This window comes from Ptychodera flava, chromosome 18 (assembly GCF_041260155.1).
Source record: "Ptychodera flava strain L36383 chromosome 18, AS_Pfla_20210202, whole genome shotgun sequence".
NCBI classification, from domain to species: Eukaryota; Metazoa; Hemichordata; class Enteropneusta; family Ptychoderidae; genus Ptychodera; species Ptychodera flava.
Window position 1 is genome coordinate 24,753,893 of NC_091945.1, and position 12,717 is coordinate 24,766,609.

Genomic DNA, 12,717 nt, shown 5'->3' on the forward strand with positions numbered 1-12,717 from the left:
GTCACAAATATCACAGTGCAATTGAATATGTAATATGGCAAGCTAGCTGAAGATCACTGAAGGCAATTGATGATGGTACATGGTGCGCAGTTTTAGGACAATGATATGTTCACTGGTAATGAGTTACTAACATTTGATTGGCATAGTCCGACAATACTTACTTATACATTTTCCTGAAGTGAATATTAGTATTTCACCAGTGAAATATCTTGCCTGATGTAAGTTCTCAACCAAACATAACAGCTTTATCGTTGGATATGTAAGTAAACATTATTGCAGACTACACTGCTGACGAGCAGAATCCCTCTGTAACAAATAAACGTTTCCTTTATATTTAATCCCCTCAAAAAATAAAAAAGAGAACTGGGATATTAAATTCCGCCAAAAATTTAAAGAAATTTGATAACTTTAGTTTCAATGATACCATAAATAATTTAAAAGGAATGTGGTGATATTTTACGACAGCACAGGTTTGTTTTTATGATTAAGTTGAGCGACCGTTAAACTTTCGGAGGGGTTCGTCTAGAGTGGTAAAAAATGTACACGGCGAAAATTGATGAAAAGTTTTTTTGCAACCACGCTGCTTTTTAAAAGACAACATTCTCATGAAGGAGGGCCGAAAAGTTATGTAATTTAAAGCGAAAGGCATGCATGCCTCACAAAATTGGAGAAAGCTGAGGAACACAGAACAAAATTGACAACCCTCTCCAAAGACATAATGGTCCATCCCTAGTTAAAATAGTCATCAAGTTCAGATTACATAACCTCGTCTATATATTGTTTAAATGCATGGACTCTGGATTTTACAGCACCAGCCGTCAACGGTATGAGCCGTAATATGTTGATGACATCAAAGACATGGTTTTCTGCCTTAAAAAGTAATATCTGGTTTGTACAATCAATGTTATCGACCGACAACATTGTAAACTTATTCTAAACTTATTCTGACACTGATAAGAAACACTAACCTCTGTAGAAAATATCATTTTATTACCTTTTCGGGAATGTTGCTCTGCATGTACCTGGTATATTGTGTGATGTTTACATAGTAATTAAAGTGTGGGTGACTTTTTCTCTCAGCGCTCAATAAGCCTTTAGAATCACGAGGAATATTGAATGACAACACTTCAAAATCACCATCGCTCATCCAAAACGACTCAGTGAAATCAGCACCAACGCAAAATTCCAATGCGACAGCGACCATTCGATCTGCAATCTCTTTAAGGATGTGAAAAGTTCTCTTGTAATATACAGTGCTTTTCATAACCTCTCTTATCCTCTTTCGGTCTCTGTCTGTCTGTCTGTCTGTCTGTTTGTCTGTCTGTCTGTCTCTGTCTGTCTCTCTGTCTCTGTCTCTGTCTCTCTGTCTCTGTCTCTCTGTCTCTCTCTGTCTCTCTCTCTCCATTACATTATTCATATACAACAGTCAACACAGTCAATGTAGATAAATTCACACAAAAGATTTATTTCACCGTTATACTCACATTCATTTATAAAATTCAAGTCATTAAAGTGTTTTAAAGTGTATCATGAAAGAACAACGCAAGACATATTATGAATGAAAATTACCATTGAAATGACAAATCTGTGCTAATGAACTCTGTACATAATGTCCATGCCTGTACATACATACATACATACATACATACATACATACATACATACATACATACATACATACATACATACATACACACATACACACATACATACATACATACATACATACATACATACATACATACATACATACATACATACATACATACATACATACATACATACATACATACATACATACATACATACATACATACATACATACATACATACATACATACATACCTACCTACCTACCTACCTACCTACCTACCTACCTACCTACCTACCTACCTACCTACCTACCTACCTACCTACCTACCTACCTACCTACCTACCTACATACATACATACATACATACATACATACATACATACATACATACATACATACATACATACATACATACATACATACATACATACAAAATATGTATGAAATACCGTCTGCTGGCTTCAGTAACTGTTTTAAAATTAACAACAAATAATTATTTACTTTGCTACTATCTAATAGTAATCAGTACAAATTTAAAATAGTTAAGAAGAAATCACATTACAGGTAATAGGTATAAATGTATACTCCTGATTTAGTTCAAATCCTGTGGTAAGTGTGAAATGTATTGATTTTTCATTAAATCTCAAGAAGTCAAAGCTCTGACATCTTCAAAATACACCAATTGCATCTGCTTGATTCTTTGTGTTTTATTTAAGATTCTACTTATATAACTACCGATATCAATGGTTTATCTAATTATAGGTATTTTTTCTATCTTCATTTTTTCCGCCAAAAGCTAAAGCTTCCAAACACAAAGTCTCTTTTCACAGTGCGGCTACTCTGTTCACTCTGCTGTCTGATCTCAGTGCGACTTTCAATTTCTCCCAGAACAGCCTCCTACCCATTTCATTTTCAGGCCACTCGAGATAGCTTTTAGTCAGCAGGATGTTACGTAAAATACGAGGCATATCATCATCAGGGATTCTTTTCAGTGATACCTTACAATAATATCTCGTTTCTCTTCAAATAGACAACTCTGTGCCATTCTCATTTCAAAGTAACACCATTCACTCGCAGCAAAATCTGGAGACAGTATCAGCATGGTTTTCTTGCTCTGCTCGATACTATCAAGAATGTTTTCAAAAATATCGTAACCGGGTAAAAAGTCCCGTTCGTGTATGCAGAGTTTGAAGTTAGGCGGATCAATGTTCTCCAGATGGGGGACCAATTCATGTATGACCCAGTCGCTGTCATGTTGGTTGTACACAACAAATGCGTCATATCGTTTATTGATTGGTTGTTCCTCGTCATTGATTTGGAGCTGATATCCACCCAGTCTCAGTTTTATGTGGAAGTACGCAAAGCGCATGTGCCAGTGAAACTGCCTAACCGATGCTACAGCAATTACCACGATAACGATGAAACATGTCAGTGGTACTGAAATTTTCAATGCTAAATTGCATCCGAGGCCAAGGTCCACCGCATCAACGGGAATGCCATATTTCGATTTCGGTAAAGAACACGTGTTGCGCTCAATATAAAGATAATTTGAATATACAAGGGATTTCTCATCTTTTCTCAACCAACCTTTAAAGGATTTCATTTTACAAGAGCAATCGAAAGGATTGCCGTGAACTTTTAACAATCTCAACGAGGAAAGAGGAGTGAGAATTTCAGAAGACAAAACTGTGATCAAATTCCCAGATAAATCAAGTGTTTCTAGTTTATTTAACTTATTAGGCGTGCCTCGAACGACCGATAATTTGTTATTTGCAACAGACAATTCTACGAGGTTTCTGAAGTCATTCAAACTTGTGAAGTTGAGTTGGTCAAAATTGTTATGTGGTAGAAGCAGATTTCTGAGAAATTCGCTGGGATGGACATTTATTACTTCAGTGTTAAGTATCACACCTAACCCGTCCCTTTTATTGAAATTGATGTTTTGAACGACTAACCGTGTCAAATATTCAAGTCGGAGGTTTTCTGAGAAGAGCTGAGCTTTGAAAGCCTGATTACCATCTATGTGCAGACTCTCGAGGTGTGGTGTGTCTTCTAGATAGATGATATTAACTAAATTTAAATTTTTCACGCTTAATGTCAGGTTAGTGAGGTTGTAAGGTTCTCGAATGGGTGCCTGTTTAGGCCATTATCTTCCTGATGAAACAGTTCGTTGTCAAAGAGCAGAAGGCTATTAAAGTTTTAGTGTATGGAAAGCCCCATTGGGCACCAGATTTATGTTATTCTGAGATAAGTCTAAATGTTGCAAATTTAAAAGTAAACTAAAACTCTTTCGTCGTATAGAACTAAACCTGTTACCACTTAGATTGATTGATGTAAGGGCCTGATGTTTCGCAAACGCATATTCATCGATCTGTCCTCCGAACATATTTCTGCTGACATCAAGATTTCTCAGTTTTTCATTTCTGATATCGCGGATAAGAGATGTGTGAAACTTTGAAACTTGTTATTAGTCAGTATCAATGTTGTCAAGGTCGTCAAGCCATTAAGTGATACGAAGGCGTCATCACCAAGGTTACAGAGGTCTATATGCAATTTTTTTAGTTGAGCCAGCCACAGAAAGGACTTTTCAGCGATTGTTTCCAGTGGATTTCGATATATATAAATCTCTTGCAGGTTACTATCGGCAAGACTTTCAAATGTGGTATCTGTAATATTGTATCGGTAGTTTTCATCAAATAGGCCTACACTGTACACTGAGAGAAAATTAATGCTCACATTGCGTAGACTAGTGATGAAGTACTCAAATGTTCTAAGGTCAACATTGCCCGTTATTTTCAACTGAGACACAGTACTTAGCAACAAACGAGGAAGTTGATTCGCTTCCTCATAAGTCACTGATGGTAAATTGATATATAATTTATGTAAATTATTCTTTGAAAAGTCGAATACTGGAAATGCATCATCATATATAATGATCCCATCAAATGAGACTTCTTTTAGACTTGGAAAAATTGAGAAGGTAACATTACAGACTGTTTTTATATCCAACATATTAAAACTCACTGTTTCAAGTTTTTTTAAAGAATTCAATATTTCGAATTGCCCACACTCCAGATATACAACTCAATATGCACTGTTTTAAGGTTTTGCGAGTCTGCAAATGATTCTCTAGATAAGTTTGCCAACGACGATCCGTCAAAGGACAATTCTTCTAAGTATCGCAGGCCTCGAAACAGTGACGATGGTATCTGAGCAGGTACACGTATTGAAAGCTTGGATAAATTGGTCAGGTTCGAGAACACGTATTCTGGCATATGTGTGACACTCTTAATCGGAATTTCGAGTGTTTGCAGGCTGGAGAGGTGTTTAAATGTTTCCTTACCAAATGTAAGGTAGCCGTTGCCGAGGAATCTCAGCGACCTCAGCCTCTGCAATCCAACGAATGTACCAGAATCAATATGGAGATCGACAGAAATCCACATGGTCAACTCTTCCAGTGAGTGAAGATTTTCGAAGTCTCTCGGCGAAAGGTTCGGGATGTGATTGTAGGACAGGTCCAGGTGAGTTGCTGATGACGGCAAGTGCCTTGGTACCGACGTCAAATCTCGATATGTACAGTCGACATGAGTGGATTGGTAAACTTTACAACTTGGAACCGATGCGGACATATAGCAGCACGCCAGAAAGATGAAAATACAGACCAAAAAGTCGGCACTTCTGTTCGGAATTTGAAGCATCATCTTGATGGTTTAACGCAGATCTTGTATAGCAATGACCTGAAGTATATATTGGTGTTTGGTCCACGAGATCGCCACCTCTACTGCCCACTGTGTTCAGCAGATGGGCCGTTATCTACCCCTACATATTTCTTTATTTTGCGTGAGAGGGAAGAAGGGACTGGATAATGCATTGTAGGTACTTGTAGGCGTTGCTACCAAAATGCGACAGGATGCAGATCGATGGCCAATCAAACATGCCAGTGAAAGGGTAGTGAAACTATTCAAACGTGTTTATGACATAATGCAAAATAGTGTACATTGTGTAACAAGGTAAAAAAAACTCATAAATTTTGACGATGTATTGAATTGCGGAACTTCAGAATTAAAATTGCAAACTGCAATGAGGTGAGCTGAGGTGACATCGATCCAAAGTGTGTTGTCGATGTAAACGGTTTTAGTCCAAACAAGCGTGATACTACTTTTCTTATTTCTTAGTCGTCGAAATCCAAATCCCTAGACAACGAAGGCAATTATACCTGTCAACAATATTAATTTTCTGAGGTTTTTCCGACTTTGTCATACAAAAGTATTTGCCTTGCATTGACTGGGCAATACAACGCCTTGTCAATTTGGGTCTATGGTCTCTCCATCTTATGATAGCAATGGATTGAAATTAAGGAATACAGGCTTCCCTTCTTAGATGAAAAAAAAACATTGTAAATCATGTTACCGTTCTTTACCAGGAAAAAATGGAAATCTGCAAAAATTCAGTGCTGCTAGTTTCGTCATTATTTTGCGAAAACTGACCATAACGAAAATACCAAGTCACTGTACCAACGATAGGGATTCGTTTCTTGTAGTGGACTGTACATATTTGTATATGTTCATATTCATTTCCATAAATATATTCAGCCTACGCCTCTCCACTAAACATTGTGGGGACAGATGATACGGAAGCTTCTATGTGTATGCTGTGGGTAGTACCCACAGACGCACGCACACAGATACAGGCAGATGATAAACCATTCATAACTCAAGCTTTAAATCGAATACCTGTGGAATACTTTATTTTCGCTTGGAATTTATTTTCGCTATTTTCGCGGGAACTTTTTTCCGCTAAAATAAAATCCAAGTGAATTTTTATTTCCTGTACTTTGCATGTAGCCAGACTAGACGAAGTGAAAATAAGATCACGGCGAAACATTGAAAATCTGTTTTCAGCTAAAATAAATTCCGGTTAAATGAAATGGTCCACAGTATGATCCATGCTAATAGGGTTTGCTACTCAAATACTGGTAGGCTGGAAGTTTTAAAAAAAACGTGTACGAGAAACTCTTACCTATGCATATCCGAAGCTTGGAAATAATATTTGACACATTGATGCTATTCATATTTCATTTTACTGAAACTGTACGATATTGATTTGGCTAGAATGGTTTACAAAATGCTATTGTCCATATCACTTTCTGTATGATATTTCTGTTAAACTGACACTTTCCTTGATGAGGTTCATACATTTGTGTATGAATTAAATGCTTCAAGGTAAACAATAAATGGGCATTATACGTGTAAACAATTCTCCTTTCGTCTACAGTAACAAATCTTTTTCAAGACATAACATTCAGAGTTTTCATTATCTTGATAATCATTCTTCCATTAAGATATTTCTTTCTGGCAGTACAATTTTATGTGAATTTACACGGCCGTAGCTCCTTTGGAAGAGATAGTAAAATGCGCGTGGTTAATAAGAGTCATGCAATCAGGTAAGTGAAGGAAATGGTACTTTGTCAAGAGAAGGTGTAAACAATTATTATCATCTTCTTCATAGATTTTCCCCTGATTACTCTCTGGCATACAACGCAGATCCTGTTTAGCAATGTCATACGCAAGTATATTCGCCTGTCATCCATGAGATTGCCATCGCAACTGTCCACTGTGTTCAGCAGACAGGCCGTGATTTACGCCTATACATTCTTCCTTATTTTGTGTTACGGGAAGATAGGACTGGATAATCCCTTCCATACACTTTAGGCGTTACTGTCCCAAGGTGACAGGATGCAGATGGTCAATCAAACATGCAGGTAGTGAAACTATTCCAGTGTGATTCTGACATAGTGCCAAAGAGTGTACATTGTGTAATGAGTCAAATAAACTCATAAAATTGCGATGTGTTACATTTTAGAACTTCGGAAATCAAATTAGTAAATATATGAGAGCTGAGGTGAGGAGACATCGATCCAAGTAGTTTTGTCAATGTAAACGGTATTAGTCCAAACAAAGGGTGATACTTCACACGTTTTTAATCATTGACATCGAATCCCTAGAAAACCAATGGCAATTATAACAATATTATTATTACTCGGAGGTTTTTCTGACCTAGTCAAACCACAGGCGGCCCAATCACTATTAAGAAGCTTATTATTGAGTTTTTCTCAGTTTTCTCTATCAGTTCTTATCCTTTTCTTCATAAAAATAAATTACTATATAGCCTAACCTAGCCTCTTGACTCTTTATTTATTTTACACTCCATTACAAGGACGTTTATCTCTCATATACACACATCTTGTAATTAATTAGTCAACATGACTAATTATGCTAATCCGTGGGCTTATCAGGGATTTTATGGGTTAGTCAACATCGCGAAAGATAGGAAAGGTTACTAAAACGGGAAGGTAAGAAGCTCTCCTGAAATGTGTCCAGAAATTACCAAATTGCGGCCAGTCATGACCATTTATCCAAAATTTACTGCAGCCAATGTATTTCGATGGCCGAGGAGAGCCAGCTACTCTAATTTCAAGCGTTTAAATGGTCGCGAACAGTGCAAACCCTGCCAGTGCCTTGCGTGCAGTTCATGGCATGAGGACGTCCGTAAAGCAGGAAGTCGGAAGTTGAAACCTTTGACCTTTACGTTGTTTATATGTGGGCAAACTTGTAAACATATTTCCCAGGGACAAGTCTGATTTTGACAAGGGTCAAAGTTCATGTGGTTAAGAGTGGTTCTCTCAATCGGGTGGTGTTGCTAAGGTTTTGTCTGCCTTTCAGTTTAGCTGTGCGTATTTTTTCTCAGGAACATGGGAAATTCGTTTAAGTTTAAGAACCATTAATTTGTCTATGACAGAAATGTTCTAGCTCGTTGTGTCCTCGAATTAAATCGGCCGATTTCTTTGATACAGTTATTATGTGGTTTGGAGAAATCTTTGGGGCGGCGTCAGAAAACAAGTGGAGTGAGACAACAACATTCGTTCATGTAAGGAAATCATATAGCAAGTACTTCTTGCGCTGGTGCAAAACTCTACGAAATATTATGATACCAAAGATGTTTACAATGATAGTTTACAAGGTTTCCTGTCTAAATTCGCGGATATCATCAAGAATATCTAAACAAATACTACACGTAATTATGACCACATTTTGTACGTGTAGAGGTGTTGTTTTTCGTTCCGAACGTCTGCACGTACGTGACGTCTAGTTATCAAGTGACACAGACACTAACATACTGATGATGGAATGTAATTACGTGTAACTTAACTTCTCTATAACGATACATTACCGGCAGACATGGAGATAATAGCGAGTGAATAGAAATCACGGTGACTGGTTTAAAATTACAGTGCTGGAAAAATTCTCACAGGTCTAAGTAGTAGCCGACATCATCGGTGATGTCAGTTTGTGTTTCAAAGTTGCGAGGTCACCGCTCATGTGAATTTAATGAGGGCTACACTGAGCCTCGTCCATCGCTTGTACGCCAGAAAAAGAACGGTTTGCGAGTAGTCATGTCGGAAAAAAGCTGAGAAAACGGCGATAGTTTGGTGATTTTTGAGCTAATTCCTGGTCTTGCTAGGCCCCTAATAATCAAGCTGTCGATGAATGTCTGAAGTTGCAATTTGGGTCGAAACTTTTCGAAATATCGACGAACAAAGTTGCAACAAGCGTGCTGTCGGGCAGAACATGGACGTTCCATGGCTGTGGTGACGGGGTTAAAGAGGTAGAAGTCAAAACCAGCCGTAAAAGTCACGAATCCCGTTCGAAAATACCACAGCTATATGGACCCACTGCTAGCCTAACAGTACAAACGAAGTTTTATAGCCCGTGCGCCGCTTCTTACGGGAAGTGTACACGAACAGCATAAGGGGCGATTGAAAAATCGATGAATTCCTTAGACTAGTAGCGATTAGTATTCTAGCTCCATTTAGCGACCAACTCTCTTTTATTAGGCGAAAAAGTAACCGGTGAGATTAACTCTATGACGCCGTAGAGTCAATCTAGTCATGAGCTTGCTACCGTATATCGGGAAACAACCGACTTTGACGTCAAAGGCCTGTTGCTGGTACGTACTCTGAGACAAATTACGATATGTTACCAGAAGAAATGGAATAGCGAGTGCAGAGAAATGACGGTAACTGGCTTTAAAAATTCACAGTGCTGACAAAAATTCTCCAGTGCGTGCTGTTGCTAATGTATCACCACAGTGCCTTTTATCACGACGCGTCTTGTAAATCATACTTGGTATATACACTCCCAGAAAACGACGACGTGAAACATACATCTATATAATTTTGTTGAAAAACTCATAAAACGGCAACTCCGGCGATCTTTTTCTGCTTGGTCGGTCGATACTTTCTGCGTGGCATTTGTTACATGGAGCAGGACAATGTCTATTCAGTTATGTTTGAATTTGGCGCTTGGCAACGAAAAGCATGCGCGTTTCCAGCGTTCCTTTCGATCCAACTTCCCGTTTATTTTTGAATAATGAGCAGTGTTTGTTTGCGCATATCATGAATATATAAGCGTCCACTAGGTTTACGGACGTCCTCGGGATATGTTTCCCAAGATCTTCATACCTTCTCCTTTGCATTTACATCTCTATCTTTGCAATGTTGGCCAACCCTTGATAAGTCCCGGATTAGCATAATTAGTTGTGTTGACTATAAATAATTACAAGATGTGTATACGAGAGATAAACGTCCTTGTAATGGGGTGTAAAATAATAAAGAGTCAAGAGGCTATAGGTTAGCTATACAGTCATTTATTTTACTACGATCAGTCAGAGCATGAAGAAAAGGAGAGGGGCTGACAGTGACAGAGAAAACTGAGAAAAACTCGATAATAAGCTTATATAGTGATTGGGCCGCCTGTGGTCAAACAAAGGTATTTGTCTCGCAGGGACTGGCCAATACCAAGCTAGCTTAAATGAACACATGCCATGTCATTTTGGGCCCAAGCGTGAAATCGTCACTATCTTTTGATATTTTGCAGTAGTGGAATGATATTACAGCCACAACAGCTGCAAATGTGTAATGATCCAATCTCAAAATATCCAACGGTTTCCAAGAGTTTTCTTTGAATAAGACCCATTAAACTCTGAAAAAGTGTTAAGCACTGTCATAAGTGTCGAAAGTGGCATATACATTCGAAAACTGATCACATGACAGAGAAATTACAGATTACAACAACAAAATGTCAACCATCGTGTGTTGTGCATTCAAGTAAATAGCATTATGCTTGTTTCTTGGATGATAACGATGCATCTGTGCACGAACTACTACATTTTTTGTACTCTCCATGAGGGCGTTATTTCACAAGTGCGGCACTCATTTATTGTCAAACATTTAAAAAACGTGTGGCAATGTCCAAATCAGCGAGCATGATACTTCTATACATGTCCTTCAATTAGCACATTTACACGAACCAACTTTGGTTTGAAAATAAAATCAGGAAAATAATACATTAAATTCACAACTACTGTGGCTTTAAGGAAAACAGGTTTCCCTTTGCGCATGAAAAATTTCAGTAAATGCGTGATGGGATTCAAACTCACAACGTACGGCACCTAGTTCCTAGCAATGACTTCAAGAGAAAGGACTGCTCAGCAAAATACCCGCTCTTAAAAACGAGTGGTTCAATAACCCAGCTATGAACCAGGAATAAAAAGGAAATCTGGAAAATTTCAATGCTGCTAGTTCTGTCATCATTTTGTGAATAATGACCATAGCATAATACAGAGTCATTGTACCAGCGATATAGGGAATTGTCATTTCTGGTTTTGAATCCATAAAATTCTTTCTGGTTTTGTACGTACGTACATACATACAAAACATGCATGAAATGCCGTCTGCTGGCTTCAGTAACTATTTTAAAATCAACAACAAATAATTATTACTTTGCTACTTTCTAATAGCGATCAGTACAAATTTAAAATAGTTAAGAAGAAATCACATTACAGGTAATAGGTATAAATGTATACTCCTGATTTAGTTCAAAGCCTGTGGCAAGTATGAAATGTATTGATTTTTCATTAAATCTCAAGACGTCAAAGCTCTGACATCTTCAAAATACACCAATTGTATCTGCTTGATTCTTTGTGTTTTATTTAAGATTCTACTTATATAACTACCGATATCAATGGTTTATCTAATTATAGGTATTTTCTCTATCTTTATTTTTTCCGCCAAAAGCTAAAGCTCCAAACACAAAGTCTCTTTTCACAGTGCGGCTACTCTGTTCACTCTGCTGTCTGATCTCAGTGCGACTTTCAACTTTTCCCAGAACAGCCTCCTACCCATTCCATTTTCTGGCCACTCCAGGTAGCTTTTGGTCAGCAGGATGTTACGTAAAATACGAGGCATATCATCATCAGGGATTTTTTTCAGTGATACCATTACAATAATATCTCGTTTTTCTTCAAATAGACAACTCTGTGCCATCCTCATTTCAAAGTAACACCATTCACTGGCAGCAAAACCTGGTGACAGTATCAGCATGGTTTTCTTGCTCTGCTCGATACTATCAAGAATGTTTTCAAAAATATCGTTACCGGGTAAAAAGTCCCGTTCGTGTATGCAGAGTTTGTAGTTATTAGGCGGGTCAATGTTCTCCAGATGGGGGACCAATTCATGTATGACCCAGTCGCTGTCATGTTGGTTGTACACAACAAATGCGTCATATCGTTTATTAATTGGTTGTTCCTCATCATTGATTTGGAGCTGGTATCCACCCAGTCTCAGTTTAATGTGGAAGTACGCAAAGCGCATGTGCCAATGAAACCGCCTAACCAATGCTACGGCAATTATCACGATAACGATGAAACATGTCAGTGGTACTGAAATAATCAATGCTAAATTGCATTCGAGGCCAAGGTCCACCGCATTAACGGGAATGCCATATTTTGATTTGGGTAAAGAACACGTGTTGCGCTCTATATAAAGATAATTTGAATATACAAGGGATTTCTCATCTTTTCTCAACCAATCTTTAAACGGTTTCATTTTACAAGAGCAGTCAAAAGGATTACCGTTGACTTTTAACAATCTCAAGGAGGAAATAGTGAGAATTTCAGAAGACAAAACTGTGATCAAATTCCCTGATAAATCAAGTGTTTCTAGTTTGTTTAACTTATTAGGCGTGCCTCGAACGACCGATAATTTGTTATTTGCCACAGACAAT

General features: G+C 37.9%; 2 protein-coding genes across 2 annotated transcripts; both read right to left on the reverse strand.

Moving 5' to 3' along the window:
• Positions 1-2,582: 2,582 nt before the first annotated feature.
• Positions 2,583-2,963, reverse strand: LOC139117683 (toll-like receptor 2). The gene has a single exon (XM_070680927.1). The coding sequence runs from the start codon at positions 2,961-2,963 to the stop codon at positions 2,583-2,585; it is 381 nt and encodes a 126-aa protein (XP_070537028.1).
• An 8,793-nt stretch (positions 2,964-11,756) lies between these two features.
• On the reverse strand, positions 11,757-12,305 carry LOC139117684 (toll-like receptor 2 type-2). The gene has a single exon (XM_070680928.1). It carries the CDS (start codon positions 12,303-12,305, stop codon positions 11,757-11,759), a length of 549 nt encoding a protein of 182 aa, XP_070537029.1.
• Between the last annotated feature and the right edge of the window lie 412 nt (positions 12,306-12,717).